This window comes from Parus major, chromosome 2 (genome assembly GCF_001522545.3).
Source record: "Parus major isolate Abel chromosome 2, Parus_major1.1, whole genome shotgun sequence".
NCBI classification, from domain to species: domain Eukaryota; kingdom Metazoa; phylum Chordata; class Aves; order Passeriformes; family Paridae; genus Parus; species Parus major.
In genome coordinates, this window is record NC_031769.1 from 101,287,558 (window position 1) to 101,314,735 (window position 27,178).

Here is a 27,178-nt window from a genome sequence, read left to right on the forward strand (position 1 = left end):
TGTTAAAAGCAATTTGCCTTATACAAATGTCAGAATTGGACTCTTGTTTTGAGAGCCATGATCTTTATTCTGTCTCCAAGTGTTAATGTAACATGTTCACATTAAAACAAACAACAGATGGCACAATGTTTATTGAGGAACCTTCTAAGAGGGCTGCCTTTGAAAATATTATCAGAGCACTTACTCTGGGTAGGTGCACAGTTCACATCAAAATTGTGAGGTGTGTATTCTAACATTTAGGTGTTTAAATAGTGGTATTAAACCAGATTTATAGCAGCAATGGGCAACTGGGAATGTACTTTCTGTGTAAATCATTAAGTGATAATATTATGAATTTAAGAACATTGGAAATGTCTTGAAAGTTACTGCAGGCATTTTTTCTAAAAATTTATAAATAAAATTAATAAATAAAGTTAATGTTTCATGGATGGAACAATGGTAGCTCCCATTATCTCAGCTTACTGCTTATGATTAAGCAATAAAATGCCATGTGAGTGCAGATCCAAGGAACAGCAACCATTTATGCCTTTAGGTTCATGCAGTAAATTCCTGTCAGATATGGCATTGGTTCAAACTATTTCATAAATGTTGAGATTTTAAAAGGCTTCAGTTACATGAATGCAGTGGGTAACTTTAGTAGAGAAACCACAAATACAGTCAACTTGACAAGGTCTGTCATTACATGCAGTAAGTATTTAAGTGTCAGCCAAATTGGTATCCTTTTTCTCTCTTTAATTTTTTAGAATAAGGATGATAAAATAGTCCTAACAAATCTTCAGAGTTTACCATCTTAGTGATTTATAGTAACATAGTTGGCAACTGGTCTTTAAACCACAGCTTTGTTAGCTTACCATCATTCTTACCTGACATAATATATAATATATAATGTAATATATAAATACAATGTGCTGGTCCTTGTGCATTTCCTTTGAGGTTTTCCTTTCATAGGGTCTTTCCACAGCACTTGCCAATGATCAGGTGTAATTAAATATGCAGTTTTTCACTTTTGCCAAGTTATTTATCATTCCTTTTGGTTGCAGCATCACAGTAATGAATGTGAAATACTCTAAGGTATTTAGATCCTTTCTTGATGCAGCAAACAGTAATGTGTTCTCCAGATAATAGTGCCAACAGTGGGATATTCCCTATGCTGAATAATCAGATGTGGTAGTTTAAGACCAGGAGCAGTGTCTTCTGTCAAACCCAGGAAAGACTCTGTGTGCTCTAGGTGGATGAAATGTGGGAGACACTGAGAAGAAGCCCAGACTGACTGGTTTTGCAACACAGAATGCATAAGTGGTTACTTTATCTGGCTATGTGTCTAGAGGTTTTCTTGATATTTATCATCCATTTCTGGGTGCAGTAGTGTAGCAGATCTGTAGTCTTGTTTAGATTACAATCCTTTTCATGTGTGCTGCTACACAGTGTGTTGTAGCTTAGAGTCTTTATTTATCTTTATCACAAGGAGCTAGAGATTGAATACATGCAATTTATTACTGGCTTAGAGTTTGATGTTCAGAGCTGTGGATCTTAACTGATAACTGAGAGCCAAAGTTGTCAACCTGTGTGGCCATAAAGTGTATTAAATCAGGCATTATTACTGCCCAGTGCAAGAGTAAAAACTGCTTAATACAAAGAGTTTTGTGGGTAACCAGCAAAATTGTGAAGAGTCTTAAAAGATAGATAATAATTCTACTAGAACTTGTGTGTCTTGGCATGCAGAACTTGGTCAGGTCAAGGCTTTTCATCTCAAAGAGAGCTGATAAGGAAAATAACTTGGGGAAAATGCTCACAGTAGATGATAATAGATGGAATGTACTTTGTGCCTGTTCCCTTAGAAGTAACCACAGACCAAAACTGGACTTGTTAAGTAACCACAGATGAGAAATTAAGAGTGAAGGCTAATCCAGACTGCTTCAAAAAAGAGTGACAAGTAAAGTACACCCACTCTGTTTATAATGATAGGTTTGTATGACTGATTGCATGATGAAGGTTGCACTCTACCAGGAAACAGATTTCCTTTGGTACTGAGCTTCCCATTTTTGGGATACAATGAGATTCATGGTTCCTCATCAAATAGTAAAAGTAGCTTGAGCAAGAGGCAAAAGATATTAATGTTTCTTGAAATCTTAAAAGAGTGTTAGTTTTAAGATTTTCCTTTCTGTCATATTTATAAAATGATGATATTTACAGATTTCTTTCATTCAGCATTTATACAGCATTATTTAATTTACTTGCTGTACTCAATTACCAGTACTATAAATTAAGAATTTTGGATATGTTGTTTTCTGGAACAGATTCCTTCAACACCTTTGGTTCCCAACCCATATTTGGGAACCAACAAAGCTTCCAAATTTTTGCCATCCACTCTTTACTATTCTTTGCTAAAATACAAACCAAACAACCTCATTTCTGTGTGGAATTTCTTCCCTTTTATTATTGTGCGGTATTTGCTGGCAAAAATTGAGTTTTAGGAGTAATTTTTGAATTTGCTGTGGTAAAATTTAATTTTTTATGTAAAAGATCTGCTATTTATGAACATTTATTTTCTTCCGCTAAGGCTTGCAACTGTAGCAGCAGTGGTTCAGCCAACCTCCAGTGCGATGTGCTGACAGGTCAATGCCAGTGCAAACCTGAATTTGGAGGACGAGACTGTTCCAGGTGTGCCTTAGGCTACAGGGACTTCCCAGACTGTGTTGCCTGTGACTGTGATTTGAGTGGAACCAAAGCGGAGACATGTAATGACACTGAAGGAGTTTGTGGTTGTGAAGAGGAGACTGGCGTCTGTACCTGCAAGGTACCGAGTTATTCAGCCCCTTCTGGGACAGCATTAGTGTTTTCTAGATATTGATTGCAAGGAAGGTGGCAAACTGCATCATTTATGAGTACACCTGTATCCCTGCTAGGGGATTGTCTGCGACAGATCTTATTATTAGTCAGGAAAAATTGAAAAACATTGAAGTTTTTCTGTTTGTACACATTTGGTTTTGTTAGGTTTGGGAACAACACATTAGTTCAGATGATATAGCCTGCTTTTTTGAAAATTCAAATTATAATGATAGGAAGAAACCAATAAATACTAAGTGGGGAATCTCAGTGTTTCTTGAAATACATTTATGTTGTAAGTTCAAATTAATTTCCTATGCTGGAACTAAAGGCAGTTCTTAAGAATAACTCTAATGCTAATGGTGAAGTCTGATATTCTTCTATATAGGAAAGGAAACATAAAAAACACAGATAACACAGATTTTTCTGAAAAGATGGGAATCAGTTCTTGAAAGACTGAGTGATAATAAACTTACTTCTAGACAACAAATTTATGCCTTCCCAGGTATATCCTGTCCAATCTCTGGTTAAAGGTATCAGTGGACACTGACTGTAGTTTTGAGTGTTTCGTGAGGCTCAGCTTACCTTTTGGGAATTTAGTGCAAAAACAGACATTTGGGAATAGGTCCCTTGGTTCCTGTTAGTACTGAGCAGTTCATTTGGCCTTTGGAGCTCATTTTTCAGATGCAGGTGTGGGAGGGAATTCTGTCTTGAACTGAAATACATAGCTGCTTATTTTTGATAGGCAGTCAAATATATGAGTTTAACTTAAATGTTCTGTGTTTATTTTGTCTGTGTTTTTTTGTTTTTTGTGGTTTATTTTGGTTTCTTTTAAGAAAGAAAACAAAACAACATTGGAAAATAATGAAAAAAAGTAATGTACTGCACACTGAAACAGATTGCATGCAATAATTTATATTATGCTATGTAGTTTATGTAGCAACTGGTTTTCTTCCAAAAATAATCATGTTTCATTTAGATAGTGAAGTATTATAAGTGTGCTGTTACATTTTTATTTATTTATTTTTTTTTTTAATTTTTTAAAATATCCTCCAGGAAAATGTTTTTGGTCTACAATGCAGTGAGTGTAAACCTGGAACTTTTGGTCTGTCTGCTAACAATGCACTAGGATGTACTCCATGCTTCTGTTTTGGGATGTCCACATCTTGTTCAGAACTAGAAGACCATGTGAGAATTCCTGTAAGTAAAGGGTTATAACTACACAGACACAGTTTGCTGTTATCCTCATGTTAGGTACCATGCTGATGTGCACATTTAATGGATCAGGCTGAGTGTCCTGACTGGCTTACAGGACCAGTGGCACTGGTCAGAATAGAAAAGAAAGCAAATGGTAAATGGTCACACTCTTATTTCTGAAACCTTGCATTTCACTCTTCACTTCTTAAAAAGGAAATATCAAACATGTTTCCCAGGTTTTTTTTGGGTTAGGCATTTAATAATCTAAGATGGGCTATTAACTGTTTCAAAGCAGCTAAAATTGTAAAAAAGAAATACTGTTGAATTAATCTTTTGCTCTTTGTGTTGCAGATAACATTAACTCTAGATCAGGCTATTCTGCATGTAGTAGCTCAAAGTAACCTAACTGGAACAGTGGAAGGAGTATTTACACAATTTCCTGATGTTTTATTGGATGCTGCCATAGTCAGAAAATACTTAAATACAGAAACATTTTACTGGAAGTTGCCAGAGCAGTTTCAGGGAGACCAGGTAAGAACATTAAATATTTGGAATGCTTTGTAGATAACTTTTTTGTCTAATAGACACTCCTTTACTCTAGAATAGTAATATCTTCATAACATATTTCTATGTTAGTTCTATTTTTGTAGGTCATAATATTGTAACTCTTCAGTGATAGAACTTACTTAGAGCAAGCACAATTATTACATTACCCTTATAAATAAATTTTTATTTACATTATACTTTCCTAACAAGATTTTTTGTGACTCTGTAAATTAGTAACACCCATATTTAATTACTTCATAGATTCTGTTGGGGGGAAACAGTGATATGCTTGATTTCATAGTAGAAACCTAAAAGAATTTTCAACCTTGATGCTAGAATAAGTATATAGATCATGGAATCTCTATTAGGAAATTAATTAGGAAATTAATAAAATTTGAGTGCACACATTGAGAGGGTCTAGGTCAAGAAACTAAGACTGCTTTTTAGAAATATGTATTTAACCTTGGTGGAAAAGCCACTGAGTTCAAGTCAGTTTTCATGTTTTATTGCGAATTCTTCAAAGGACTGGCTGTTTTCCAGTCTACAGATGATGTTAAGATATTTTCAACTAGTAGCTCAAACCTTTGAATAAATAATAGTAGTCATTTTTGATCCAAACAGCTCATGGCCTATGGAGGGAAGCTGAGATATACTGTTGCCTTTTATGCTTTGGATGGCTTTGGAGCCTCAAACTTTGAGCCACAGATTCTAATGAAAGGAGGTCACACCAGCAAATTGGTCATCTATGTAGACATCCCTTCTCCAGAAAATGGAGTAAGAACTGAAAAAGAAGTAGAAATGAAGGAGGTAAGCCAGGAGGATCACAGGAGGAACACAGCATCACCTTGAAGTAAACTTGAATGTTCATGGTTTTAATAATAAATAAAGAAAATAAATAATAGCAATAATAACAATAACAATAATAATAATAATAATAGTGTTATGTTTCCCTAGGATTCTTGGAAGTATTTTAACTCTGTGTCTGATGAGCCTGTCTTACGTTCTGACTTCATGTCTGTGCTCAGCAATGTTGAATACATCCTTATCAAGGCAGCTTATGGCCAAGGATTACAGCAAAGCAGGTAAAGCAACCTCTGATTGCATTTATTTATTGTATTGCATTTACTGTAACTTAACTTAAAAATAGCCACAACTGAGCTATACAGTAAAGACTTACCTCAGTGAAATTTGCAATTTTCTATTTATGACTTTTGTTCTTCCTCTGACAAGAAACCATTTATCACTTTTAATCGCAGCAGAGTCCCTCTTGAATTCTTTTTTGTGAAACACTAAATTACTCTGCTGCTTACTTTGATAGCAAAACACAGAAAGAAGCACAAGCTGATGCACTGTTCTGCAGGACTGATGATACAGTTAAATATTTTATATTTTCTAAAATATTTCTTTCCCATAAAATATTTGTATGGATGTCGAATTTTTTGTTTCTTTTTTCATTTGAAGCATATAGTCCCCTGAGTTCTTGGGATTGTATCAATCTAGGTGTGTCCTGTAGCTTGAAACACTCTGGGCAGTGGTAATAAGATAGTCCCACCTCAGAACAGTAGAATTTTATTACCATTTTGTCCAGAACTAAGTTACTAATGAGAGGGAAGAGATGGGATATCATCATTTCATCTGTCAGTCTGGAAACTAGCAAGACCAGCAAAGATGCATCCAATGAAAACCCAATGTCTCTACGTCTTCACAGCTCTGAAGAGGTCTGATTCCACTTCCAGATTTTGTGTTATTTTTGATTCACATGCCCTCAATTATCTTTTTGTTAGCTCTGTCCAAAATTGTGGCAGGAGACAAAGGTAATTGCCTAATATTTCTGAGGAAGAATTACATACTCTTGCATGGTGGGTTTGGGAAATTTTCCAGACTGAGAGGGAGCAACCTTTATTACTTTTAATAATTTCTGATGTGTTTAGCTGTAGATTCTTAATCCATAAATAAGTAAAAAAAAAAAAATCTTCAGTTTTTTGAGATATTTACATGGGAAATTATGGAAGATTACTTATTGTAGCCCTGACCTTGGAGCATGAAGATGTTTTTGGTGTTTGTACTTCTTTAGATGTTTACCCTCTCTTCTGCATATATCTTGTAGAATTGCAAATATCTCAATGGAAATTGCAGTCAAGTTTGAAGAAATGCATCTAGGCAGACCTCTAGCTCATCTTGTAGAGCAATGTAGGTGTCCTGCTGGTTACACTGGATTGTCCTGCCAGGTACTGAGCCCTTGAATCCTTTTGCCATGTCAAATAGTGTGAAAGTAAAATAACAAGCAAAAAAAAAATACTTAAATGGCTTTTAAAAGTGCTTATAGCTGTTGATAGCTGTGATAATTTTTTAAAAATTTTATTTTATTCCCCTTGCAACTAGAGCTGTGCTCCAGGATACTACAGAGGAAAGCATACAGAACTCAGTGTAAGAGAGCCTCACGCTCTGATAGCGCCTTGTGTGCCATGTCAGTGCAACAACCACAGTGAAACCTGTGATCCTGACACTGGAAAGTGCTTGGTATGTACATCTTGTACATTCTTTATTGATATCACCTGAGCATACAGTGGCAGTAACCTATCCAAGGGGCTTTTAGGAGAAGTATTTGGCTGTATTTCTTGGACAAAATGTGATTTTTTTTTTTTTCCCCCCCACAACTGTGAAAGTTATCTGAATAGTTTCCCTTAAGGTCCATTCAGTAAATTAGCAGTTTTGGGGCATTAAAATACTCAAAATCATTAAATATTTTAGTTTTAATTTTACTTTTAACATTACTTGTATAGTGGCTGAGTTTTTCTGTTTTTCTGTGAGACTTTTTGGGTGTCTGGACAAGGTCTGCTTAGGCACACAAAAAAAGAAATAAAGGATGCAGTGAGCCATATTGCACCACAGACTTAAATCAGAGGTAAATTATTAGGAAGAGAATCCTCTGGGCAGCTTTAAATGAGGCTTTTTCTTAATGACCAGAGACTACAGTATTGTAGGGATATGATGTAGCTAAGTTGATTTGTTCACTTTTCTGATTTTATCCCAAAGGTTGCAAAGAGGAGTCACATATGACTAACACATTTCTTCTCTCTTGTGGTCTGACAGGTTGTGGACAGCAAATTCTCAGCTAACCAAATAAGGCATATTAAGTCCATTCCTTGCATTGCTCAGTATTTTTCATAGTTTTTTCCCCCCAGTTGCTTTATTTTTCCAGTGGTGAGTGGGTTAGTTCAAAGTCAACCTCTGCTGAATTCATTCTTGAAGCTAGTTTTTAGGGGAGTTTCTTTAGTCCTTCAGGCTTTTCTAAGCCATTCTTTTGCTTTCAGGTTTGTACAAAAGTATGTATCTCAGGACTAAGAACTAAGGTTCTCAATTTTACAAGGCTAAAATACATACGTCTTTCACAGAGGGGAATATTCATCATTGTTCCTCTTAGTTTCTTTTTGAGTGTTAGCAAGTCACCTGGGTCTTGAGATTACTACTCAGACATTTACAGCTGAGTGGTGTAGGCAAGAGAGTTTTCACCTGACTTCTGCTCCCATAAAATATGAGGTTGCATTGCTACTGTTCACCTCATCAACCAACCTAAAATACACACTTGCAGGTATTTGAAATACAGAGTAAGAAAAAATATAGTTTAAAGGAAGAAAAAGGGGGGGAAAGCAGAAAAGTATTTTTGTATTGTAAAAGTATTTTGACCTGGGGGACTAGTCAATTAAATTCTGTTTATAATACCAATATAGTGTTTTAATATTAATAGCACTGGTTATTGATCAGTACTCTTGACAAATTAAATATAATGTCTGAATCCTAACTGTGGATAGCCCTCAGCATTTGCTGAACTGCTGAAACAGAAAAGCCAGATATTCTGTTTAATTTTTCTTCTTTTTATTTTTTTCTTTTGTTTGGATTTTTTGTTTGTTTTGGGGTTTTTTTTAGGATATTTTGTTTTGTACTGTGATGTCTGGACCTGAATCTGAATTGATTAATGTTATCAAAAATACATAGAAATGTTTTTTTTTTAATATGGAAATTCAGAAAAGAAATTAGGTCAGCCTGCCTGAAGGGGCATTCACATAAGAGAAAATATGCTAGCATTCTATCTGCATAAAAGGTTTTTTCACTCAGAGAATGCTGACCAGTGAGTAGTGACATGTAGAAATCATTGTTGGAAACTGTACACGTGTATTGATAAAGTGGATGAAGTTACTCCTGTTGTTTTAAACCATGTGAATTTTGTGTCTCAGAACTGCAGAGATAACACAGTTGGTGATCACTGCAGTGCTTGTGCCCCAGGCTACTATGGGAAAGTAACTGGGTCTGCCAATGACTGCTCTCTTTGTGCCTGTCCCAGAGCCAACCCTGTCAGGTAACAAAAACTCACTAAATCCAGGGTGCATCTTACTGTTCCCATTTCTTGGGTTGTATGTCTAACCTCCTACTCTTTCTGCTTCTCCTACACTAAGACAGTAGGGGCTGGTTGTTGTTATGTGTCCTTAATTTTTAGACATTTGAATGCTGCATAATTTTATTGAATAAATGGAGGTTCCATTCTAAGCTGTACTGGTAACTCTATGAAATTTTAAAATAAAAAGATTAGGTGATAGATGAGTCATTTTTTTCTCTAAGACTTGAACAGACACATAGACTGCTTTATAGGTAATTGACTAAGTTCCTGTGACATTGTTTAGTGTTAAATGTGAGTCTCTTTCTTCATTCAGAGAACAGTAATTTCATACTTACAATGATTCAGGCCATCCCCACTCAGTGCAGGAACTTTTCATGAGATCAATCCAAGGGGAAGAACAAATACTCTTTTGTCTGAGATTTATACATCTGCTCATTTGGTAGAGGAACAGTTAACTCTGTATTTTGAAAAACAAAATGCTGCATAGACTGGGTTATTTCAGAATCTTAAAAAGCATGTTTGTTGTTTGCTTTTGTATAATTGAGTCAGAATGAGAGTCTAGCAATTCTGGTGTCCTCATGCCAGTCTCAGTTAAATACATACAATAGCCATATTATCTATCATACATATATATATCCATATCTACCCATATATAGACATATATATCATACAGCATCCATTTTAGATTGTCTTTTAAAAAGAAGGCCATAATGTGCTCTGGCATGTTATGCAGTAATTGAGCCACATTGGGAAAGCAAACTTAACTAATTTAAAGTACAAATTCTAGAGCAATCAGATTAAATGAGAAGATGCTGTTGCTTACAATACTTAACCTGTGGCTGAAAGTGTTATCTGTCTTTGTATGGTCTTTTATTTCTATGATAGCAGGTATTTGTTTATCCTTCCTCCAGTTTTAGTCCCACTTGTGTCCTGAAAGGTGTTCAGGATTACCACTGTGATGCTTGTCTCCCAGGATATGAAGGACAATACTGTGAAAGGTGAGTTACACATGATGTTCCCATTTATTCCCAGCTCCCAAGGACAGTTTGGTTAATATGAGCTGTATGCATACTCGGATTATTCAGTCTTCATAAATAAGTGTATAAATGAGTGCTTGAGGACTTGGAGTGATTTGATAGTTACTGTTGGCCTATTAATGAAAAACCCAAGCTGTCAGTAAATGTAACATCTGATGTCATGACGAATATCCCGTGGTGCTCAGTGTGCCATTCCTCCCTGCAGGTGCTCCCCTGGCTATTACGGTGACCCCCAGCTCCCTGGAGGCAGCTGCCAGGTGTGCCGGTGCAATCCGGGCGGATCTGTTCACGGGAACTGCCACGGTGCCACCGGGCAGTGCCTCTGCAAGCCGGGGGTAACGGGACAGCTCTGTGAGGAGTGTGAGCCCAGGCATCTCCTGGTGGAAGACGACTGTGTGTGTAGGTGGTTTTTAAATTGTTTACTTTCCCCAGGGACTGTGGTCCACTCCAGTGATATTTTTGTGCTCCTGGTTATTCCTTGGATGGGTTTATGATGGGTTCTGTGAAGGAAAGAAACCCTAACAACTTAATATTTCTGTAAAACAGAGAGGTTTGGAGAAGGTATTCTCTGGAGGTCTTGTCCAACCTCAACCATTCTGTGAGCACCAAGGAAACTACAGTAGAGACCATAACATCAGCCAAGCAGTTTAAGGAAAGATAATATTAAGACTCATATATATAAAAATCTCTTATAATGTATAATATATTATATATAATATACAATACATAATACACAATATATTATAATAATATATACTATATAATTGATTTTATTAATTTTATAATATTATATTTTCATATTATATAATACTCTATTATATTGTATTAATATACTATGTATAATATATAAATATGTATTATATTATGTATTTAATTATATTATGTATTTAATATTTTATAAATTTATACTTATTATATAATTGTAATAATGTATAGATGATATATATTATATCATATTATATTATATTATATTATATTATATTATATTATATTATATTATATTGTATTATATTATATTACATTATATTACATTACATTATATTACATTATATTACATTACATTACATTACATTATATTATATTATATTATATTATATTATAGATAACATATAATATCTCATTTATTGCAAAATCTTGAATTCCTATGTCATTCACCCTTTGGATGCGAGGCTGCTCTAATAATACCTTTGGAATTATCCCAGGTTCATAGGCGTTCTCCACCAATAATAAGTCATACTCCCCCAGTAATTACTCTTGTAATTCTTGATGAGAGTGTAAGTAGCAGAAAGACACAATCTAGTACAGCAATCTGCTTCTATAATGAATTGGCATTTAGAATTCTGGTTTTATTTTGGGAAATAACTGAGAAATAAATGGAATTAATAATGCAATTACAGGACTGTAGGCTTGAATCTCCTGTCTGCCCAACCTATTTGACAGAGTGGCTTCAACATGGATTTATTGCAAAATAGCTAGATAGGGTCAATAAGCTTATAATAGAGCAAGCTGGTCAATGATTGGCAGGACCGATAGGGCTCTAATGTGTGCTAACCTAAGGAGAATGTGTTTGGAATAAGCGTACTCTTGAGAAAGTAGGGAAACACAAGACTACAAATCTGTATATTTGGAGTTATTTTACTTTATCACTCTTAACTGAACTTAGGAAGGCACATACTGTCTGAATCAAAAGTGCAGTATTTTTTGTCTTCATTTTAATGCTAACACTTCTTCCTTAAAATTTTCTCTTTAGCTTGTGATGACAACTGCACAGGAGTTTTGCTAAACAGTTTGGATGATCTCAACGAGGCCGTGCTTTCAGTCAACCTCACTGGTATTGACCCTGTGCCCTATGGGATATTGTCAGAGCTGGAGAATGCAACACAACATCTGAAGGTAAAATGAACACATGGACAGCAGAAATATTCAGTCACCCTTTTAAAGCAAAACTTGCAGCCACCCACAGGTGCTAGTAATTTGACAGAAGGACTCCTGAAGTTCATGGCTTGAATATGTGTAAGGGATACAAGATTATGACCATTTTGTTTCCTGTGGAAATATACCTTAAGTTACTTGGCTCCCTGTATTAGTTTCTTTTCATTTGTTGCTCAGGCATTTAAGTAAATGGCTTAATATATTTTTCAATCAGCAATCAGGTTTCTGAACGTGCTGTATGCATGTGCTTCACCTAGATCATGTCAATTCTTAAGTCTGGCCAGCAAGGGGATTAACTTTCAGAGGCAAAATAGAAACAGCAGGCCAAGTCTTCTCTCTTTTTAGTCCCTTTGCTAAGGAGCTGCCAAGGCATAGATCTAGAGGCTGTTTCCCTAGAGTTCCCTGCATCCTTCCCTGGAGTGGTAGGCTGCTTTTCCATTAGCAAGGGTGCTTGGGGTGCAGCAGTTTGCTTTCTTTTTTGCTATGTGTCAGTCCAAGTGCTTTACTCCATCCTCCATCATCCTGACACTAAAGTCAGGGGGAATGTTTCAGTGTTGGGAACTTTCAGACTGCTTGGGGCAAACTTTTCTTCAGCTCCTCCTCCCCTTAAACAAAGCATGGATTACCACCTTTTGTGATTCTAGAAGGTCATTTATTGTTGCTGAGGAATAGGTTCATGTGGCCTCTGCACAAAAACAGAGATAAACAGGATCCTTTCTGCTTCATGACTATTAAAAATAAGCACATTTATTGGTAAGATCTTCTCAGCAATAGTCAAGCAGGCAAGCTCTGAGTCAGAAACAAAGCTATCTTCTTTGTATTTCACCATAACACGAGAAAATCAAAATAATGTGAATCTTTTTGTGCTGCCAAATTCAGCAAATTAAAATTTTGACTTGTATTTTTTTCCTGTTTAAGATATAAGGCAGAATGAATTCCAATCAGTGTATTTCAAAATGTTAACAATTACAATAATTGAAGGCAAACTTCACTAAATTACATGTTTATGCTTCAGCAGAGGTACTCTTATCCTTTAATTTTAGTTGCTAACCTTTTAGTTTGAAAGCTTCAGTTATGCTTCTCTTCCTTTATGTCCTAAGGCATAAGTGTACTGAACTGTTGTATCCTTGAATACAATTTACTTGCTTTCTATAATTAGTTTGTGTTTGTATAGGAGCACCATCACTTTATACTTGGAAATGTTATTTATATGTAGTTTTTATTGAGCACTTTATTGCAAAGAAAATTCAAATATTAAGTATAAATAGGGGCAGTTTAAGTTTCTACTTACTTCTAAAGTAAGTTTAACTTTCTTTACTACAGCAAGTTTTTAGTAAGTTCACCTTAACTACTTAAGTAAGCTTCTACTTACTTCCTACTTTTTAAGTTTTAGTATATACATTTTTTCAATATTAAAATTAAATCAAAGCCAGATGTCACTTTCTTGGAAGTGAGGTGCTTAAAGTGATATAAAAATTTTTGTGACTCATGTAATTTAGTTTGTGCCAGGCCATGGTGTTTTTTAAACAACTTAATTGTGGGCTAAGTTGATAGTCTTATAATTTTTCTCTGGAAACAGGTATTCCTCTTTTTCTGGATATTTAAAGATTACCTTGCCTTTTGCCTTGTAACGAATAAACTGCGGCTGTAGGCCAAAAAATCCCCAAGGTTATCACTGTGTTGTGTCTGCCTTACGCTGGTAGCTCGGGAACTCGAGTATTTCCTCTTCTCTGTACATTTCTGTGGGTCCTTTGGTAATGACAGAGTTATTAAATCAGATTGTACACTCCTCATTGCTTCTGCACCTCCAGTCCATTGAAAGACTTCAGTAGTTCTGTTTTTCTAGTTAAAGCCTCCTGCTTTACTCCTCCTGATACACCTAAAATTGGTTGCTGTTCTGTCCTGCTTCTTTGAACTAGGCTTTTAAAGAAACCTGCTGGGCCTTAAGGCTCAAGAGCTGTAGCTTTCTTTCACTTGTTTTTCCTGCTGAGGAAATGGTTTTGAAACTTCCATTTGACACAAGGCTGTTGTACACTCTTGTATACTTTTTTAAAAATCTGGATTTGACATATATGTGTGTATATGTATCTATATATATATATATATATATATCTTATGGTGTTTACGATGATTGGCTCTGAAACATCTGGAATTTAAAAATAACCTTTCCTAGACTTGCTCTCTCTGTAAGAGATAACCTAAGTTTCCTTGCATCTTTAGAGAAGTGGTATTCTGTTGCAGGCCTTGACTGTATCAAATATTATAGACTTGGGTACAATGACCAATTTATTGCCATATGGAGCAGGTTTAAGGTGACCTTGAAGGCAAATACAGACTGTTATTCTTTCTCATGGATGAAGGGACCCACAGGACTGCGGATCCCCAGGGTCATCCTCAGAGATACACCCTAGTACAGCTGTTTTGACAGGACCATCTGCTGAAAGCTATGGGACTGGATGAAATATTTAATTTGAAGGGCCTTGGAACTCCTCAAAGTAATTTAATTGGGCAACTCAGACCATGGTGAAATTGAGAATCAGGAATGCAGAACTGCTTTTTCCTTCCTCTTTACTCAGTTAAAAATACAACATGTTTGGATTCTTGCTTATTTAAAGGAATGGTACACTGTGTTGCGTGGACTGTATGTGTGTAATTACTTTATGCCATCTTGTTTGCTTTGAAAATCAGCCCTTTCAATCACAAAAATAATCTAAATAGTGTGCATAGTCACTTTCTTTCCAGCTTTTCTGGACCCACAACAAAGTCTTCAAATTACAGTGAGCTGTTACTTCTTATTTCTTATAGAGGACTATAGTTCCTAGAGAAGATCGAGCTTACTCATTAGATACAGCAAAAGAAAATCTTCTGAATTTATCAGGAGGAATTGATCACTTGCATGAAGAGGTGGGTGTTTGCTTCTTTATTTTTAGCCTATCTGGAGAAATCATTTGAGATTTCATAGCATAATAGCTTAATGGCAGAGACTTGTTCAGAAACTATTTAAAATCTGTAGAGTTCAGTGAAAGAATTTAGACCACGCTGTATTTCTGAAAAGGGAAGATAAGTGATTTGTGGAAATCTTCTGCAAGCTATAGTGGTTTATGCTATTGTTCAGGAGATTTACATGGTTTCTCTTAAAGTTAAGTTTTTTTGTACTGTGATCGTATAATGTCCTAAAATTGCAGTGAGTTACTTTCTTTGCATTGGTTTTAATATGTGGACCTTATTAAATGTTATGTCATAGCTGAATATTCACCAAAGAGTCCTTGGTACCTGTAGGATTGTTTTTAAAATGATCTCAGGAGAAATGAAGCTGTTGAAGTCTCACAGGAAAAGTAGACAACATTTGTATCCTTTATCCAGTCTTAACAGAAGAATAATTGTAGGTAGGACATAGATCATAGTACTTCAGCTATTAGATCTCATTTGCTGACCATATGTTCTTAGAATTTTACTGTGTTTAGAGAGTCTAACCAGGTACTTCCACTGATTGTTGTTATTGTATTGCTTTTATATTGACGTGTCCAAAACAGTGATTTTCGTAACAAACATTAGTTGTACCTAAAAAATTATAATATTTACTTAAGAAGAAGAAATAGATTTGCTAATTATGAGCTTGGTGATTATGGAAATAATTTATATCTCTGATCTGAGAGTCTGGACCTTTAACCACAATTAAGGCATCTGCAAGCGTGGAAGCATCAGAGATTTGTAAGCCAGTTCAATCTATCTCATCAAAAAGCATTATTCCCTTAAACTAAAATATTCTCAATATTAAGAAAATAAACATAAAAACCATAGATAAGTGTCAGGAATTAATCAGTGTTTTAGGAGAACTGTCAAATACCATCTCTGCTTTTATTCTAGACAACTAGATTTTTGAAAAGAGCTCAGCAACTTGACACAATGACTCAGAAAACCAGGAATAAAAGTCAAGAACTGACTGGCTTTATTGACACAGTACATACAACCATCAAAGGTATCCTGTTTTTCAGATATTTCCATTTCTTTACAAAATTCAGTAAGAGTATGTCCTTTGCAACTGTTAAATTCCTATTAACATGGAAAATGCTACAGGTTTGCACAGGGGATTCAAATAAGTGGGTTTTTTTAATGGTACGACTAAATTGTTTGCTCTCCTCCTCAGTACTTGCTGAAGTTGCTTTGTCACTGAATGAAACACTGGGCCTGGATCTGCCACTGTCAAATGCTACATCTCAGAGCCTGCAGGACGATATTTCTGCCCTTTTGGATGCATTGCGCAAGAAGGATTTTGTCCAACAGCACCATAATGCTACCACAGTCCTAAAGTAAGCCTGTTCTCCCAAAAACTTTCTTTCACATATGTCTCTGCCACGTAACACTGCTTTTTTGAAGAGATATCTGTAGAAACATTTTGCCAGAATAAGTGGCAGTGTGATAGTTATCCCAGGTGGAGCTATGTGAACTTTGTTTTGGAGTTACATTATTTGGTGATAATTGGTCATCCCACATGACACAAAATAATAAAGTCTTTTAAAAGTCTGCAAAATCAATACTAAAGCCTGTTAACTTGGATGTGATACAAATTTCCCTTGCAATAAGTCAAAAGACTCAGTGATTTCAGATTCGTTCAGTTCTGACCCTAATGCACATCTCTGTGTTGACTTTGGCTGGAAACTGTCAGTCAGTTGCCAGCCCAGGACATGTCAGGCCTGCTGAAGGACATGACAACTGATTGTCACTGGAATGTGTAGCACAAAGATCTGCAAATAATACCAAGGCATTTTTTAAAGCATTCTGAGCCCTTGCTTTGGATTGTATTCTGTTGTCTTGATTTGTCCCTATTTGAAGGTTATTTTGAAATGGCTTTTATAGACATTATTAGTGCCTACTGACAGACTTGGCAAGGTAAAAAAATCACCAAAATTTTTTGTTCCACTTTCAGAAATACTAACTAATGCCATAGCACACCAAAACCTGTAGGAGTCTTAACATTGGCTTCAAGGGACAAGGATTTAGATCAGAGTAGAATATTTCTGAACATGTGGCTGTTTTCTTTATTAAGTGCTTTGGATTAAACAGGTTAGAGTGTTTGTGTTGGTTGCATGTCTCATTTTGTTCAGTAGGTTCTTCTGCTGAATATAGAACTGTATAGAAACATACATGAAAATGTACCAGAAATTTACCATTTATTCTTATTAGTAACTTTGAATATATCTCCAAATGTGTTGTTCCATAGCAAAAGACTGTTCTGACTTTCAACATCAACAGCTTTTGAACCTTTATAGGAGGTGTTTGCAAATTAACTTTCTCAATTATAGTCTGTTGAAATTTCTGAAAGCTCTCTCTTAAGGGTCCTTTACAGATCAAAGAAGAGAGTTAATAAGTTCTTTAAGGTTGTTTGCTTTGCAGAATTTCTTAAGCAGTACAGCTGTAAATTCAAAAATTATACAAATAAGCAGCTTGCTAGTCTGTATTTTAGAGAGTAGATGTTGCCACATGGCTCACAGTGGACTGAGGCTGTGATAATATACTTTAGGCAGCATTTGTGACTGAGGTCTCCACACACTGACCATGAAAGGCAAAGTCCCCAGACAATGTGGAATATAACCTTTTTACTCTGTGCTGAAACAGAAGCCATTATTGCCTTGTAAAATACTTTAGATTTTGTAACTTCTTTAAGGCTATGGCTTCTGATTGAAAGACTGATTGAAATTTTAGTTTTAGGAAATACATGCAAATGCACATCTGCTGTTCAGTAAGAAAGACGGAATGCATTTCCTGTATATAACTGTGAAACATACTAGGTTTCTTTCGCTTTGGCTAAAGATCTATGTGATATGCACTCAGATTAACAAGGACAAACATTTATGTAAAAATACCATTTCAGGAGTTGCAATGTTCAGCATATGTGCTGAAATGAAGAGAAACAAAGGAATAGACTTGCAGGATAATTTTCGTTTCTGTTCCTTCAGTTCTGGAAAGTGTTCAAATGGAGATGCAAATATTCCAGAATAGAACAGCTGAAGCAATTAACAACTGACAGATTTGGGAAAATTTAATATTTTCTAGATAATCTCTGTTGCTGATGAAAAAATAAAAGTGCAGAGATTGTTCATTTCAGTGTTCATTTTAATGAGACTATTTCTTTTTATTTGATATTTAAACTTCTCAAGACTCTTGGGCATATGTCTTTCAGCTCTGGTTACTAGTTTCTTTCCAGTGCCAATCCTTGTAAATGATGTTTTGATCCCAGATTCAAAATACGAATCACTAAAATTAGGATATAGAGTACTCCCAGAGGAAAGTTTCACAGAGATTGTGATGTGGGGGGATGGGAGGTATGTCCCAAATTAAGTCCAAAAAAAATGTGATTCACACTCACCCGTTTCCCCTCTAGTCATTATATGCAAAGTTTATGAACTGTAGTACTGTCCTCTCCCCAGGCAGTCATCATTTTGTGTGGTAAGATAAATAACTAAACTACAGTGTGTTTATGCTATTCTAGGAAAGAATGGCAGACTTTAGGAGGAAGATGCATATAAATTAATTGCACATGACACCATTTTCTCCTTAAGAAACCCATGCCTGAGTTTCTCCTTTGCTGTTTCTTTAATTTCTGATTCCTTTTTCAGAGCTGCAGAAAAGTTGTTGACGCAGGTTCAGAAAGAGTATCTCAAACCCCAGCAGGAACTTGCTGAACTACAAATGGATGCAAGCCAATTCTTGTCAAAGCAGAGCAGCAGACTGCAGGATGCTCAGGACCTGGTGCACGAGGCTCTCGCTAACATCCGTGAGACCCATCGCTTGTTTCCTCTTATCTCCAGCAACCTGGCAGAGTTAAATGTAAGACTGGACAGTCAGTGCTGCTGCATAAGAAATATCAAAAGATGGGATTTTGTTTAGATGCTGATATTTTACATTTTTAAACATACTTAAATATTTTAATATATATGATACCTTAAAAATTTAAAGGAAGTGAGACTCCTGTTTGAAACCCACAATATTATGTGTTATGTGAACTTATCAGTATAGCTGGCTTATCAGCCCACTATAAAACACTTAATTTATGCTATAGGACAAAAAGCTAAAATTAAAGGAAGGTGAAGAAATCTCAACCATGCTCATTAAAGAGGGAAAGGTCCTACTGAATGATGCTGCTGCTCTTGCCCAAGATGTAAAGAACTCTACATTTGTAAGTCCTCAAGTTTTAACATCCTCTTAAGAGACTCTCAAGTTCATATTGCTATTGAAACAAAGAAAAAAAAAATAGGGTAATTTTTTTTTTTGCAGAACGTGGAAGTCCAGCAGGACGGGTTGGTCCTGTGGAGCACCAAACTGCGACATCACGTGGATGAGCTGGTGATGCAGATGTCTGTGAGAGGAGTGCTTGACTTGGTGTACAGAGCTGAGGAACGTGCCACCCAGTTCCAAAGACTTGCAGATGCACTAGAGAGGTGATAAACTTAAGAATTATGAATTTATGAGGTTTACATTAGTGTCATGTTTAACATAAATAGGTTGAGGCCTAACTCACTAAACAAATTCCCTGCCTGTGTTTAGAAAACAGAAAATTTTGCTTGGAGTAACGTTCTGGCAATTCTTGACTTCACCACAGCCAGATAAATTCAATAAAGCAAAATTTAATATAGATTAGATTTCAGATGCTTATAATTTCCTCCTAGATCCTCTGTCTGTACTTAGTTTTTGAGTTGCAGATAGAGGTTTGTTTCTGTTCTGTTTAGGTGATATGATTTGTGTGTTCTAAGGGTCTTTATAAATTGAAAAAATTAACATAAAAAAAGGGAAAAAAATGTGAGGAAAGAAAAATAAGATATATAATTGAACAAAACAGAACAACAACTAACAAAATAGAAAAAAAACTCATAACTGAAAACCTTTTAACTGGTTCTTTCAGTTTAAAATAATGAATTGAAAGCCCCTTATGCAACATTGGGCAAGTTGTGCTCATTTTTTTCAGAGTGCATCGTGCATTCTGGAAAGATGTGTGTGTTGCAATTGAAGACATGGAACTCAGTGCTTGATTGAAATCAGAATTGCTTGTTAATTGTCTATTTAGTGACCTTTCCAGAGTAAGAAATGTGTCTCTGAATGCAACGGCTGCTATCTACACTCACTCCAGCGTTAAGAGTGTGATTGAAAGAACAGAGAGTTTGGCAGATGATGCATCTAGAGTTGTGAGTGGCCCCTTGGATTTAGTAAGTATCAAAATTAGTATTTTAATTTAGGTGTTCCCCTCTCTCATTTAGGAATATTTGTTCTAATTTTTTCTGCACTTGCTGAAAACTTGAGTCTTCTTGATGGAGGCACATCCTTGATGGCAGCGTGTCCTACAGCTAGGATGTACTGTTTCCTGAATCCTCCTGTTTCCTACTCCAGTGCTGCAATGGCACTGCATCTCAAGTTCTGTTTACCTTGCTTTTCTCTCTACCACAGTACCATTTTCCCTTTGTTTTGTTTACTTTTTAATGTCCAATGCATGTTTAGCTGGACTGGACTTGATTCTATGAGGGGTTTATATCAGGCATCTGACATGTATTCCCATAGAACTTAAATTCCCAGACCTCTAGGTCCCTTCCACCTTTGGAATTATTCAACAATCTCCTTATTTGACCTATCCCTCCTCCATTTCTATCTAGGTATTCCCAACCATAGCTACTTTGCTTAGTAGAGGACATTTCATGACAAGTATATGTTTGTGTCTCATCTACTGTTCCTCTGCCTTCAAAGATTATCAGATTGTTACTGAAACAGTAGATTAGAAAGATCAGACCAGTTCCCAATCCGATCTTAACAGTTTCATCTAATTTAATTTCCAACCTCACATCTCTGTGTCACTCACATTATACCTGCAGAAGCAAATGTGTGATAATGCATTTGCATGACATTGACCAAAGTAGTTGATAATGTTTTGTGGGCTTGTAGGTTATGATATAGCACTCTGTCTTACTGAAGCTTTCTATGGCATGAGTCCTTCAAGGTGTTTTTCCAGGTTTTTTTCAGTTGAAGAAAGGTAAAATAATGCTTCTAAGTCTGTGATTTTGAAATATCTGACTTTAAATTACTCAGTGCTGAAAATTTTGAATTAGGCCTGGAATTAAAATTTCCAAAAGACAACAGTGAATCACTAGCAGTGTTGAAACTAAAATTCTGTAAGTTTTGTTTCGTAGATGTCTTTTTTTTACTATTGAATCACAAAGACGTTCAATGTCACATTATTGAATAAAGGATAACAACTTGTATTATTTTTAATGGATGCTCAATAAGGTAATGAATAGAATATCTCATCAATAACAAGAATGTTCAATAACTTTATGGAGATGTCTGCAGATAATTAAATATTTCAATTTCTGTTTTTCATATATGGTAACTTGATGTCTGTGTCTTTCAGCCAGATGAGTCTTTCAGTCTTCTGGGAAAAGAAACTCTACTGCTTAGCTCCAAATTTCAGAATGAAGCTAAAAATCTGAAGAAAAAAAGTGATGGTCAGTTCTATAGAATTCACATTTCTGCCTCTATTTCTTTTCTCTGTTTGCTGTTTTGTGCTGCTTTTTTGTGTAGTTTATTTTTTTTAATGAGCATAATCTAAGGTAAATATATATATATGACTATGTACACATTTTTATGCAATCAAGATTTTTTATGGATTCTCGTATTATTTTAATTCTTTGGGTAAGAATAAATTTTTTCTCCATAAACATTTAGAAATTTGGCCTTATTGTACCAAATTTGCCCATAAGCTGTGCTTGCAATGGCTGTTTTTCTAAACTTTATGAATTAAATCATTAGAGGTTGTGTACTAGACAAAGAAAAAGCATAATTCTTGAAAATTCCATTCATTTCTTTTTATTTAATAAATCATGGATGTCACAGGCATGTAAGATGGCACACTTAAATCCTTATCCTTTTTACTTTTTTCTGATGGGCAGCTGAAATACAAGAAAAAGCTGAAGTTCTTTGTCACCATAAATTCAAAAATGCTTTGGGTTTTTATTACTCCAAGATACCAGCAAGGCTTTGAAGTCTACACCATGAAAATTCAAAAGCATCTTGAGCAAAGGCTTTGTGTAGGAGCCAAAGCAAACTCTTAAGTTAAATTTTTGACAAAATTGGACAGAAAGGGAATGTTTCACAGAGATAAAATGTAACTGTAAAATGGTGTTGTCTTGCAATACCCATGGTTTACAAAAATGTATAAATTTTATGTAATTCAGATGGACAGAATTACTTTTTTTTGTTCCTTCTGTTCTACATATTTTAATTTCTAATGAGAGGATTCTGCAAACAGATCACAAATATATAGAAAAAGGCCACTTTTTTGGCTCCTGTTAGATAACATAAAATGTGAAGAACACTGTAAAAATCATTAGAGTTCACAGTCACGGAATAATTTTAATTTATAGCCTTTTCCTCACTATGTTTCTAGCCATTCAGTCTCATGGAATTGGCAAAAAAGGGTAGCTTTGAACAGAACAGTGCCCACAGGAGCTTATCTATTTATACTGCATTCATTTTGCATTCCTGTTTGTAAAATGCTCTTTCTGTTGGGAAAAAAAGAGCTCCATTGATGAGATAAATGAATACTTTGGTTTTGTGTGGGTTGTATGGTATTTGTTTATGCATATGTTATTTCATTCAACAGGACTTCTATTTGGATTGAATGGATTTAACAAAAAGGTAGAAAAGATTCAGGAAAGTACTAATAAAATTGGCACCCAACTTAATGATTCTCTGTTGACACTCAGAGCATTGCCTAACAGTAAGTGAAATTTATATTGACATTCTCCTTATTACAGAACTCTCTAGTACAATTGTAATAAAACCCTGTTCATTATCTGATTGCAGAGACCTAGCAATAAACTATATTGGAGACTTCATTTAGCCTCCTAAATATTTTACATTCTTTTCAGTAAACTCATTAAACATAATTGGGTTATGATATAAGGTCTGTAGTCTGATTCACATTTCACATTGCTGTAAATCAGGAGGGGCTCTGATAGAAATATAATTGCACTGATATGAAGGGAGAGTGAAGTTATAGAATATTTAATCCCACATGCAGAGAAATTTATGTTTGGAACTCCGAGATTTCACTTCCTTTTCTGGCTCGTTTCAAAATTGTTTATACTAATCTGTGAATTTCACAGTCTGCATGTGAATGTTTTCTTTTTGTAAACGCTGACTTCATTTAAGTGGTTAAAATCTATTTTCTGTGCTTTTCTAAAATGAAAGAACTCCTCTTTTTTCAGTCATCATTTTGAATAAAGGCAAGACCTAGAGTCCATGGGAATTAATAGAGAAAATTACTTTGAAGTTGTGAATAAGAGGCTCCAAAATACTTTGCCAATCTTAATAATGTGTTTTAAGTTAGAAAAACACTGATAAAGACCTCTTGCTGGGGTTGTTTGATTCTACTGTGAATCTGGGTTAGAATGCAAAGTTCAAAGCCTTAAAATACCCATTTTGCAACTCAGAGACCTAATTCATGCTAAAGGATAGTAGTAGTGATGATGTTACACTGGATATGAGCTGCAGGATGCTATCTAACATTGAAAACTAAGTTGTTAAAATCACAGAAGTGTTCTCCTTAGCTCACAGCTTAACATTATTTGATTTCAGCCTTGTTGTTACATTTCTTGAGGTTGTTGTGGTTTTTTTCTCTCTGGTCAGAGATTCATGGTGGCATTGCTCCCTGTGTAGAGAGTGGTGAAGATGATCCTTGGAGCATCTTCCCACTATCGTGGGCAGACGGTGTAAGGGGCAGGCTGGGACTGGGAGTGGTGCACTCAGTATACAGGTGATTGTAGCCAAAAACAGAGGGTCTAATAGACCTTCTGTCTCACCTGCTTTGCATAGAATCCAAAACTTTAGTCTCAGACCAGTGTCTCTGGGTGCCAACACTCATTTAGGGAACTTAAACGCTGTGAGCCTGGCGCATTCATACAAACTTCCTGATGAGATAGGCAGAATCAAATTTCCCAAAGGAAAAAAAATACAGTTCTTACTATGACAGAAAAGTAACTGACAGCATTCCTAATATTTTGACTGTAGCTGCTGTTTCAAAGCCAAGCATGTTAGTCACAAGTATGTATGAAAATTTTGAATATTTTTTAACCTTGGAACTGTGTTTCAGATACCAGGAAATACATGCTTGAGGTGAAGGAGCTGGCTGTGTCTGCAAACACCAGTGCTGTGGTGGATTTAAGTCACTTTGGGGAGTTCAGTCAAAAGCTCATGAATACATCTTCTACATTGTCCCAAGTTAATGACACTTTGAGGAAAACAAGTGAACTCATAACTGATTCGTCAAACGCTGGTAAGTTTGCTCTGTAAAAATGTCACTGCTTGCAGAAGCAGTATTAATATTCAGTTTTAACAGGTATTAAATATGAGTCTGATGGACTGAGAGTTTATTCCTAATTCAGTAAAAACATGCTAACTTTTTTAAAAGTCCTCCAGAATATTCACATGGGATATATATCGCTTACTGATGTTTGAAGTTGCTGAAACCAAAATGATCACAAACTGGCTACCTTGGATAAGTATTTTAGCAATGAACAGTGCATTTGCTTTCACCCTGCTTCAATATTTCTTTTATGTTTTCACAGCATTCACAGCTGAAAAACAAATTAAAGAAGTTGAAGCACAAGCAAGTCTTTTATTGGATAGACTCAAACCTTTGAAAATGCTGGAGGAGAATCTGAGCAGAAACCTGTCTGAAATTAAAGAACTTATCAGCCAAGCCCGCAAGCAGGCAGCATCTGTAAGTTCCATAATCCCAGACTTAAATGACTTTTCACTTTTAGCAGGGCGGTTCTTTGAGATAAGTAGCCTAAAATTTACTTTCAAGGTACCTGGTTTGTTGTTGTGGAGTCTCAGTGGAGTCCAAAGAGCACTGACTAATGCTATAATCATACTGGCAGGGCTGTTGGTACTTTTTAAGGCTTTAGCATCAAGTTTGTTATTGCATTTGGGAGTTTGTCAGAACAACTAGCTAGTAATTTATCTGCTATTTCCTCCTGTTTCCTATAAAAATCATGAAACACAGTATTTCAGAAAGCAGTCATGAGAGGTTTTGATGAGAAAGAGACAAGAAAGGGCATGGTACTGCTATTCTCTTTAGTACAAGATGTTAATTTTCGAGATTATTTAGAGATTAGTGTGAGGTGACCCCATATAACATCAAGTACCATCATAAACTTTTTTGTCAAGAGCGCTGATTCTATCAATAAATTTTCCTGTCATTCCCTGTGTTCTTTGCAAGAGGCAGCTGAGCATCCAGAGTATTTTAAGACCGTATACTTATTTATAAATCTCTGCTTCTTCCTTAAAGATGCACAACTGAATCAACTGTACTATGGATCTCATTAGACTGTGAGGGAAATATGAAAATGACTTTGTAATGTCATTTTTTGGTATGCATTTGACATAAGTGTGGATATGTTATTGTAAGGTTTAGGGAGGTTTTTTGGAAAAAAAAACCAGAAGGCACTCAGTTCTTTCTGCAAATCCTAATTATATGGTTATTGCTTCTCTGTCACAGTCTACTGAAGCTTAATGAATCCACTGCAGGAAAAAAGGGAATGGTATTTTCTGAGGTGTCATAAGCCACAGAGTTTCTTGGCAAGGTGAATAGAAGTGTTAGCAAAATCCCTTTTTCTACTTTGGGGGAGTTAGTTCTGTTTGGGGGGTGGAGTGGGAGTTAGGCTTTTTTTTCTGGTTTGGTTGGGTTTTTTGTTTGGTTGGTTTTGTTGGTTCATTTGTAATTTTTTACTACCCAAGAAAAACTTTATGTATCTGTGTCCAGACACATGCATACACACGGGTGTTATGTGCATTTAGCAGGTACAGGTGTATTCCATGAGGTTAAAGGAATTAAGGCTTTTCTCTTGCTAAAATGGATTTTCTGCCATTATACTACCAAGCTTCTGGAAATTTGGCTGCATTTAGCTTGGATCAATGTTTTATCAGTTTACTAAACAGTGGTCAAGGGGTATGACAACAGGAATAATATTTATTTAATCTTTAAAAGTTGAACTTGCCATGTATTCATTAATGTGTTTTTTAATATTGTTACAAATTTGAAATAACCAGAATTATTGCAGAAGGTCTGCCTTCTTAATTTATCTAAAAAAAAAAAATCTCTCCACATAGACTAGAAATGATTTCCTTTATTTTAAAACATTTTGAATTTCTGTATCTTTATTTTCTGATATTATGTCATGGCTTTTTGCTGATATATGATCTTTCAACCCAAGACTTCTTGTTATTTTCTGAGGTGTTTGAATAATTTATTTACTGTTCAATCCTCCCAATTGAGTGGGTGTATTAAAACAGATCTCATTCTTTTCTATTGTGAATCTCTTTATCAAGTGATACCTAGGAGATTGCAAAAATCTAACCCAGGTAGCAATACTTAGATTGAATGAAAGGATCTCAGCAAAAGGACTGCATATGTTGGTCAGAAGCTAAGTACATACTCCACAAATGAGTGCTGTGTACACTGAGAGTTGTAAATTTAGATTCCATTTTCTTCTTTTCCCCCCCAGATTAAAGTTGCAGTATCAGCAGACAGAGATTGCATTCGTGCCTATCAGCCCCAGATTTCATCTACAAATTACAACACCTTAACCCTCAATGTGAAAACTGCTGAGCCAGATAACCTCCTTTTCTACTTGGGTAGCAATGGAAAGGTAAGTTTATGGTGTACATTTACTGAAGGTAATGGTAGTCAAAAGTTTTAAATTACTTTTAAAAATTTTAAAAGTTTTAAATATATTTTTTTCTTAATTATTTCAAGCTAAGTAACCAAGTGGGGTCCCTTGCAGACAGATGTGCTCACTAGGGGTGGAAATATTTTTGTGCCACACAGAGCTAGACTTCTTGAAGCTGTCCCTCATGAGCATGGTGCATCCACACACTCTAAAGGGAGAGTCACATTGCTCTCCTCTTCATTCCCTCTGTAATCCCAATAAATGCACAGCTGTTAGTTCCTCGTGGCACATTATCATAGGATAGTATTTTTACATACACTCAGGATTGTATATTTCTACACATCTATGTGACTGTATATCTCCTGCTTTTTTTTTATATATATATATATAAAGAAAACATTCAGCTGCTTGCATATAACCTGAGGGAGTTTTGTTTTCATTAGAAGTGAGTGAAAAGCCTGATTTTGCTAAACATCAGCTCCTGTAATATGGGATATAAGGACATGAATCTGGAAAGACTTTCTCCA

The 27,178-nt window shown here is 35.6% G+C and overlaps 1 protein-coding gene across 1 annotated transcript in view; it reads left to right on the top strand.

The window, feature by feature from the left end:
* Positions 1-27,178, top strand: part of LAMA1 (laminin subunit alpha 1) — a 98,674-nt gene that overhangs the window by 54,432 nt on the left and 17,064 nt on the right. Inside the window, exons 23-45 of the mRNA XM_015618692.3 lie at positions 2,561-2,797; positions 3,883-4,026; positions 4,375-4,554; positions 5,191-5,376; positions 5,524-5,651; positions 6,677-6,797; positions 6,952-7,089; positions 8,805-8,926; positions 9,877-9,963; positions 10,208-10,401; positions 11,753-11,895; positions 14,740-14,838; positions 15,802-15,913; positions 16,082-16,244; positions 18,552-18,762; positions 18,995-19,111; positions 19,210-19,373; positions 19,997-20,135; positions 21,329-21,422; positions 22,580-22,696; positions 24,071-24,253; positions 24,546-24,700; positions 26,487-26,630. Of these exons, the coding sequence (XP_015474178.1) occupies positions 2,561-2,797; positions 3,883-4,026; positions 4,375-4,554; positions 5,191-5,376; positions 5,524-5,651; positions 6,677-6,797; positions 6,952-7,089; positions 8,805-8,926; positions 9,877-9,963; positions 10,208-10,401; positions 11,753-11,895; positions 14,740-14,838; positions 15,802-15,913; positions 16,082-16,244; positions 18,552-18,762; positions 18,995-19,111; positions 19,210-19,373; positions 19,997-20,135; positions 21,329-21,422; positions 22,580-22,696; positions 24,071-24,253; positions 24,546-24,700; positions 26,487-26,630 (3,378 nt within the window). The remainder of the gene's footprint in view (positions 1-2,560; positions 2,798-3,882; positions 4,027-4,374; positions 4,555-5,190; positions 5,377-5,523; positions 5,652-6,676; positions 6,798-6,951; positions 7,090-8,804; positions 8,927-9,876; positions 9,964-10,207; positions 10,402-11,752; positions 11,896-14,739; positions 14,839-15,801; positions 15,914-16,081; positions 16,245-18,551; positions 18,763-18,994; positions 19,112-19,209; positions 19,374-19,996; positions 20,136-21,328; positions 21,423-22,579; positions 22,697-24,070; positions 24,254-24,545; positions 24,701-26,486; positions 26,631-27,178) is intronic.